Source organism: Vipera berus (assembly GCF_964194415.1).
Source record: "Vipera berus genome assembly, chromosome: Z".
NCBI lineage: Eukaryota > Metazoa > Chordata > Lepidosauria > Squamata > Viperidae > Vipera > Vipera berus.
Window position 1 is genome coordinate 37,157,034 of NC_138205.1, and position 8,114 is coordinate 37,165,147.

The window sequence follows — 8,114 nt, forward strand, 5'->3', positions numbered from 1 at the left end:
TGGAATTAGGACCTCATCTAGCTCTACTACCGGGTAGAGGTTATTTTCAGGGAGGTCTGGTGGGGAATCTAACGTGGCTATGGAACAGATTTGGATGTATGATTTGGGCAGAATTCTAGATACCGAAGTAAATATGGGAAACAGAAAAAAAGTTTTGAAAATACAGTATAAGCAGATAGCTGCAATGGGAAAGAGGCTGGACAAGGCTAAATGGAGGAGTCTGGAAATGAAAGAAGAAAAATTATATTTAGAAGGCACCTGAGATTAGAATTGCAGAGGAGTGTTTCATATCTGTTTTTCTTCCTCCCTTTTTTTTAAAAAAAAAAAAAGATATATTGTTTGGCATATCACCAATTTAGACAGTGCTGTTTTTGCCATTTTTTTCCCTCCAGAGCATAAATGAAAAGGGAAGTGCCTCAGTGCAAGACAAAGGCTAAGTTTTGATGATACTGGGCTGCTTTCTCTGCCATAAGAAAACAGTCTCCCTGAGCCTTGGATCCCAAAACGTAGAGCAACCAATATGAAAGGCTTCCGAGAAAGTCTTCCTTGCCACAGTCACAGTGACACCAAGCGGAGGCATGCCAGAAGTCTACGTTCCTTGGTTCTGAGCCTGTCATTTAGTGCCCTTCTAAAAGAGACTGGTGGGTGAACACCCCTTTGCCTTGCTGGCTTGGTCTATTCTGCTGCACTTAAGTCATAAAATGTTGCACTCCAGATGGAAAGGATGAAACAGTGTTTGACATCCAAGAATATCCCCTCAAAGATGGGACACATGAGCTGGACACAACCACAGTCACCTGCTGATTAATGTTATTTTTGCAAAGCATGATATTTCCAAATCACCTGTAAGAAGATCCAGCTACAGCAAATCAGGATCAGATGTTTTTGAGATTTCCAATAAGAAGGAAGGAAGGTTTGGAAAAGTGGTATTTGGAGGTCTATGTACGTGAATCCTACACAAAGGATTTCACTCCTGTAGGCATTTCAGATTTCTACATCTTAACTGACTCCTACTGAGATATAGTTTAGCTGGAATGAAAAGCTAGTCCAGCATAATTGAGAACAGTTAACTTGGTTTCCCAAAATCTCTGCCAGCCACATGTCTTAAAAAAAAACTACTTGAAGGGAATGGCCTCACTTTTTCATCTTTGACCAAGGGATTCATCTTTCTGTCCTTCAGAAGTCTTTGCAGGCAGTGTATGGTTACAAATAATCTAGAGTCGATGCAGAGTTATTTCCAGCCACTCACGAAGAGTCTTTTGTTCTCTGTCAGATCAACCACTCAAAAGCCAACACCAAAGAGGCAGAACAAAGGTTTTGTCTAAGGGCAGGAGCTATTCCAACCGTCTCCAGCTGGTAAGAACATCTTTCCTGTGAAATAGATCTCAGTCATATCCCATTTAAGGAGAACACAGATCTTTCCATTACTGGAAGATCCATTTCCATCTCCATTTTGTAATCAGATGGTTTAGCAACGGTATGAATTTCCTTCTCTTTCCAGGGAGAAAAAAAAATGAAATGGAGATCAAGATCAGATATTCTGAGGAAACCAGCTCTATTTTGTCTTTATTAGATAAATCCAAATCTCTTAAAGAGCAAGATTCTGGGTGATGAAACCACCTAGGGCCTTTCAAAGTTTTCCTGCTTCCATGAATATACAGTCATTTTAGGCTCATTCTTTGCACCTGCTCCAATTTGCACTATTTTCAACCACTGGTGGTGAGCAAGTACTTACAGTCCCATAATAACCACTGTTGTATAAAATAATGTTTGGGGTTTTTTTCCCTATTGTTTGAACAAGGCAACAGTATCTACCACATAGATAAATTGGACTCTTAAAAAATAAGATACTGAAGCAACTTTTCATGAATTTTTGTTTGATTTGTTTTGTTTTATTCAGACAGATACGTTAACTTTAGTTCCATGCATACTTACACACAGTTTAAGGTTTGTTTGCTTATTTTTATGAAGTTGTTTAATAGCTCCTAGAAACTGTCAAAAACAGTGAATATTCCAAATGACAACTGGGAAGTTTTTTTTTTTCCAGTCATGGCAATTTTGACACAGGTTAAGGAGCTGATTGAACATTTTACTCTCATTTCAGCTGAGCGTAAACATAGTTTTTAATCCAAAAACTAAGCCGACTCAATGCACTTACTCTTTAGATAGCCAACTCATCTTTAAAATGCATCCAGGCCAGCGCATTCTGATTTGATTTTGTCCCTCATTAGCATGTTTACAGTATTTATTTTGTCCTTATTTAGCTGCCCTAAAACAGAATGGCTACGAGGTGTGATGGAAGTAATTTGAAGTGGAGCTAAATCCAATCTTTGTTCCCTTTTTCAGGCAAATAATGGGTTATATCTCCAGAATTCTTATTGCAACCTGCAACTGCATTGTAGAGAATTGTGGTTCTACAGCACCAGCAAAATTCATAATCTGTCTAGGCCTATGACTTTTGTCTTCTTATCTTGGCGCTGGGGGAAAAGGTTTTTCCAACTACAGCTTCTCTGCTAGAATTGCAAACGTGATTTTTTTTAAAAAAATGCCATCAATAAATGCTTGATATGCACAACTACATAACAAGGAGTAGTAGAGCAAATTGATTATTAAAATATTATGGAAAAGAGTTATTTAAATATATAAAAGATGTAAAACATCGGCTGAGAAGAATGACCATTCTATTTAAAACATTTAGGAAAAATACTTTTCTCTGCAATGAGAGCAAAACTAGACATTGCAAAAGAAAAGGCTCTATCCCATATTTTCGTTGTAATATTAGTGGATTGGGAAAAGGCATTTGGAGAAGAAAATTAAAAGATGGGAAGGGGCTGTTCATGTGACATTGCACATTTGCTCATTTAAGAAATGCATTCTAAAATCTGATATTACTGATTTCTTGCTAGTCCATAAAGCTTTTGCAGGAATATTTTTCTCCTTTAAGCCTTTTTCTGTTTGTCTTGTCCTTTGAGCCACAAGATGGATAAAATGTATTCCTCCAAATATTGGTGAATTTTAAGTCTCGGGAACCCTACTCAATATAATCAATTATGGACAATGCTGGGATCTGTGGTTCAGGATCACCTGAAGAACATTAGGCTGCCCACCTTATTTTGAGGAATGAGACAGTTCTACAAAACTCTCATTGCACAAAATCACAACACTGCATTGGCCATGTTTTGTGACTTTAAGTGCTCAGAAAGTGGGAGATATCAAGCCCCAGTTAAGCTACCATACAAAAGTTGAAAAAAGTTTAATATCAGACATATAGTCATCTTTACATTTATATACCATATTTCCTCTGGAAGGTCAAGGTAAAATACATGAAGATCACCTCTTTCTTTCTTCACATAACAAAAGTGTGAGATAGATTGGAATGAGCAATAGTGATCATGGTCTGCTATTGCTATTGGTCTGAGTCTTCCTAGTCCAGTCCAACACCTGAACCATTAATCTACAATAGTTGTATGAACTGAACTGAAAATCAACAAGGAATAGATAATTCTGCATTTGGGGAGCAGGTGATACTAAGACAGAATTCAATTTGTGATCTTATGTATCAAATGTTCCTGGTAGGCAATTCATCTGGATAGAGATATTTACTCATGTAGTTTAGTTTGTCCCACCTGATTTCTGAAGACTAATGTAGAGGACATAGAGAAGGGCAGGAAAAAGAATGACAGCCAAGGCAATAATCAGGCTGGCATATTTTGAATCCTTTCCAACACGTTAGTTTGAGTTAATGTCTCAGTCCTTCCCTAGCACGAAGATAAAGGGAGGGGAGAAGCATATACAGACTTGCGGGTTTCTGTAGTTATAGCTGTCACCATAAAAGTAATTCAGTCCTATATGGCATTGGATTCTTATTCTGGTTTACCTTGTAGGGTTGATATCCACGCAGTAGCAATAGTGAGTCCCCAGTGAAGTGTAAGTGGCAGAATCCATAAGGTAGAATTACATTCATGACTCAATAATACTATTGCTTCTTGCACTCAAGGCTACACATTCAGCTGAGAAGCACAATATTTAAGACATGTCTGCACCCAAAAGATCAACTAGGATGCTTTCTGAAAGCATCCTAAGAATATCCCATTGGGAGGGGGGTTTCCAAATGTAAGATGCAAAATTCCAGATCACTATTAGATGGGAGGAAAGTGTACATTTTTAGTGGTTTCTGGATTTTTGAAGCCTGAATCTGACAGCCCTACTATTTCATGACCAGACAGGTTTCTATCATATTATATGGAAGAAAAAAAATAAGCAGCTGGTGCTTAAAGGTTATCTGAAAGGCTGAAAAGACCTCTCTTGGATAATGTAAGGAATAAGTGCTTTTACATGGCTCCATTTCTCTTCCCATGGATATCAAATAGAGAACTCGATACGGCAATTTTCTTCAGCAATAGAAACCTTATAGAGCTGCATTAGGCATTTTGGTTGTATAGACATTATATTTACATTTGAGAAAAAGTTATACTGTGCATCAAGGAAAAAGCCATCTGGAGGCTAGGCTGGCTTGTGGAACTGTCTGGTATACCACATCCTTGTCTCTCCAGGAACACTGTATGTAACACATAAAAATCAAGTGCAATTCTGAAAAAGTCCCAAGCAAGCATTAGTTCAGATAAACCTGAAAGTCTTTAAAAAGGATTGTTGGATGTGAAACAGCGCTTGCCTGAAACAGAATCAAATACAACACCAGTCACTCAGTTTTCAGTTAGAGAAATCAGTGGGCTCAGAAAATTTAGAATAAGTCATAGAAATATGGTCAGAAGATGACAATGGCAAATTACTTCTGCCATTAAGGAATTGTGCTCAAAGGAGTATATTTTTGATTGGATAAAGTTTATTCAGAGAGCAAAACATACTGGATTCTTTTTACAGCCCATTGTCTTCTTAACTATATGAATTGGAGGGACCTTCTAGTTTTCTTTCCTTCCTCCCTCTAAGAGTTTTTGTATCATACTTGTCACTTCATATATTAACCTGAAAGTGTGTTTGATCCTAGAATTCTAGCTTTGCTAATCACTTCTCTTAAAGAAACCAGCCTAGGAAGGTATGGAGGTTAAACAGCTAACATGTTATACAGTATTGGCTAAATTTTTGAAGAAATCCCATTGAGTTAGTTGGGGCCAATCACTTATCTCTCAATTTAATCTACGCCTGAAAAGTATTGCAAAAAAAAATGGAGGAAAGAATTCCATGTTGGCACTCTCTGCTCCTGTAGATAAAGCAGGCTATAAATTTAACAAGCAAAGAAATGAAGAAAAGAAAGCACATTCATTGTACTTTGGTGTTTCAAAAGCATTCTAAAGTATCAAAACTTGAAACATTTTAAAGTATCAAAACCATCCCAATCCATTTTTCCTATCTTACCAGCAATTGTTTCTGCTTCTTTCTGGAATGTTAATTCCAGCCAAGATGCCTAACAAGCCATTGCTGGAAATAGGAATCAGACGTTTCCCCTTTAGACCTGCCATATTGGATGGCCAGTAAGTGGCTTCAAACATTTATCTCTTTGCTGCCAGCTAATGGTCATCTTGATTTTTACAGCCCTTGTGTGATCTGTTTACTCTTGTTCATCTCTTAGCAATTGATATTCAGGATAGCAGCCCTGGGGATCTGCAAATTTGGTTTTGAAAACATTATGGATGTCTCTGGAGAATGGGTGAAGGGAAGGTATGCCACTGACAAAATGCTACAGAGTACAAAATCAGTTATAAAGCAATCAGATTTATGGGAACACTCTACAGGGTGTTTTTTTTTTCAGCTGTTGTCTACTTGCAGAATGCTTTTTAAAACAGCATTGGATATTCTTTTGAAAAAATACAAAGTGCATTTAAGTTCTAGAATCATTCAACGTGATAATGGCTGATGCTTTATTTTACTGCATCAGATGTGACATGCAGTTAGTATGATGATAGAGACATCTATGGGCAGATTGGAATCTCCACCCAAATTTTATTGAAGACCCTGCTTAACCTTTCTTCCCCCCCCCTTATCCTTCTCTCCCTCCCTTCCTCTCTCCCTCGCCCTTCCCCCTTGTGTTTGAAACCTTCTATCCCCTGGTGTTCAATAGAATTTCTAACTCAACAGGGCTATTCTTCCACTCTGCAAATAGATGACCACTAGATGGCAACAAAGTTACAGAAAATGCTAGTTTTTTGCTAGTGGTTGTTGTCTGGCTTTATTTAATCACATAGGCTGATTAATGTGTTGTGGTAAGAACTTTTTTTGTTGATTTTTAATCTTGTGACTAATAATTAGTGACCATGCAAGCTTGGAAATTCTAATTTATGTGAGCTTCTCAGAGTCTTGTTATTGGAGTTATAAAAAAAAGTGTGCAAAGTAAACATACAAAAGAAACCGTGATCGGAATGAACTGCATGCAACCAGTTTGTGATTGCCAGCTGGAAGGCAGACCAAGCATGGTTAGGTTAGCATGAATTGGAAATTCAGATTTAAACCAGTCTCTGCTGTTGATTTGTTTGCAATATACCATATTCTGAGCATCTGTCAAATTAAGCTATCCATACTTGGTTTCTGTGAACAGGTATAATAAACATAGTTTATTATATGAGTGAATGCAGCTAGTATATTGAATTCTAATTCCATGAGAAAAATTATCTTACTCAACTTCTCGATTTACAAACTTCTATTTATCCCAACCAGTAAAAGACAGTGCATATTAAACTAGAGATCTTCTCTAAAACAGAACTTAAACTGTACAATTGAAGTATTATAATTTACTCTTTTTTATTTCTACTGTTTCTGATCTTTGTCTTGTTATAAAAATAGCATATGTGATACATATAGATTTTTCCTAAAAGAACAGGTAGTAATTGGGAAATAATATGGAGGGCAATCGTGTGTAAATTTCAACAGTAACAAATTCTACTGAACTTAATGGGAGTTAATTTCAATTTGTATAGAATTATAACCATAGGTTAAAAAATAAAAATAGAGGGTTACGCCTCATTTCCCATCCCCAGTGATAGAGTTCCAGTCTAATCTGTTTTAATGAGCAGCAGAGAAATGCTGTGCTTATCCAAGATCAAAAGCACTTCTAAATTATTTTCAATGTGCAAGCCCTACTGGATGACTATTTCTCAAAGAATAGTTGTTATAATGCAAGGGCATGGGGTTTGACCACTTGACCCTTGAGGTTTCTTCTATTTATTTTATTTTTTTAAAAAAACAACCTCTTTAGCTCTTCTTCACAGAGATCCTCTGCATATTATGGTTCATTTGATTGCTAACTCTGCAAATTTTCCAGAGGAACCACCTGTCTTTCAAACTTGGTTGCCTGAATTAGTATCCCAGAAATGGAGCTGGGGTTTACCCACCATACTAAGCCAAACTATGACTTACTTATTTGCTGCTTAGTGCATTGTGTGAACCCCACCCATGTGGTTTATCAGTTATGTTTTATGATTTTAGTGTGTTGTGTGAATTCAAGTCAGTCATAATGTATGACTTTAACCCAGCCTGAAAGTTGAAAATTATTTTAAATTTTTAGTGACAGAAAGCTATCATGGGATTTAAGATTCATGGTAAAAAGTTACGTTTAAAATGACTTGGGATGTGCTTTGAAAGAGCACTAGAGAAGAGTATCAGAATCTCTTTTTGGCAAGAAGAGTACAGAAATAATTTTTAAAAGATGACTTAAGTTCCACATTTGGTTGCACTGGGGTATATTTCTTTACCCATCTTTTGATGCTGATGTTTCAATTTTCGTACTTTGCCTGTGTCTAACACTTCCCCCTTCTCCGTTGTTGTAATTTTTAATTAAATAAAGGAAAAGATGTGTATATTTTTGGCAATCAAGTTAATGTAGCTAAGATATATTTTTTCCATGCTGCTTGACTGTTCTTATTGTAATAAATATTAATATCAAAATCAGAAAAGTAATAAAACCATCCTGGGTTTTCTTTTAATTATAAACATGAGTGATGACTGTTGAATGGCCTTTTTACTTCTCTTATGGCAAATATAAGAAAAAAACAAACAATTGTGTCTGAAACACTAATGCAATTATCTTCTTCCAATTTTCTCTTACATTATAGCTTGAAGTGAATTTTATTGAACTGTTCTGTAAATCCTCCCATTGTAATTGT

At 36.5% G+C, this 8,114-nt stretch overlaps 1 protein-coding gene across 4 annotated transcripts in view; it reads left to right on the plus strand.

Annotated features, from left to right (window-relative positions):
• The window catches only part of MLLT6 (MLLT6, PHD finger containing), a 132,410-nt gene extending 125,226 nt beyond the window's left edge, over positions 1 to 7,184 (plus strand). For 3 of the 4 annotated variants that reach the window (XM_081346439.1, XM_081346438.1, XM_081346440.1), the window contains exon 20: positions 393 to 7,184. Coding sequence is in view for 2 of the 4 variants with exons in the window: in XM_081346438.1 (XP_081202564.1) it covers positions 393 to 437 (45 nt within the window). In the remaining 2 variants the exon portion in view is untranslated. The remainder of the gene's footprint in view (positions 1 to 392) is intronic. The other variant, XR_014028707.1, reaches the window with a different exon arrangement.
• The last annotated feature ends 930 nt before the right edge of the window (positions 7,185 to 8,114 follow it).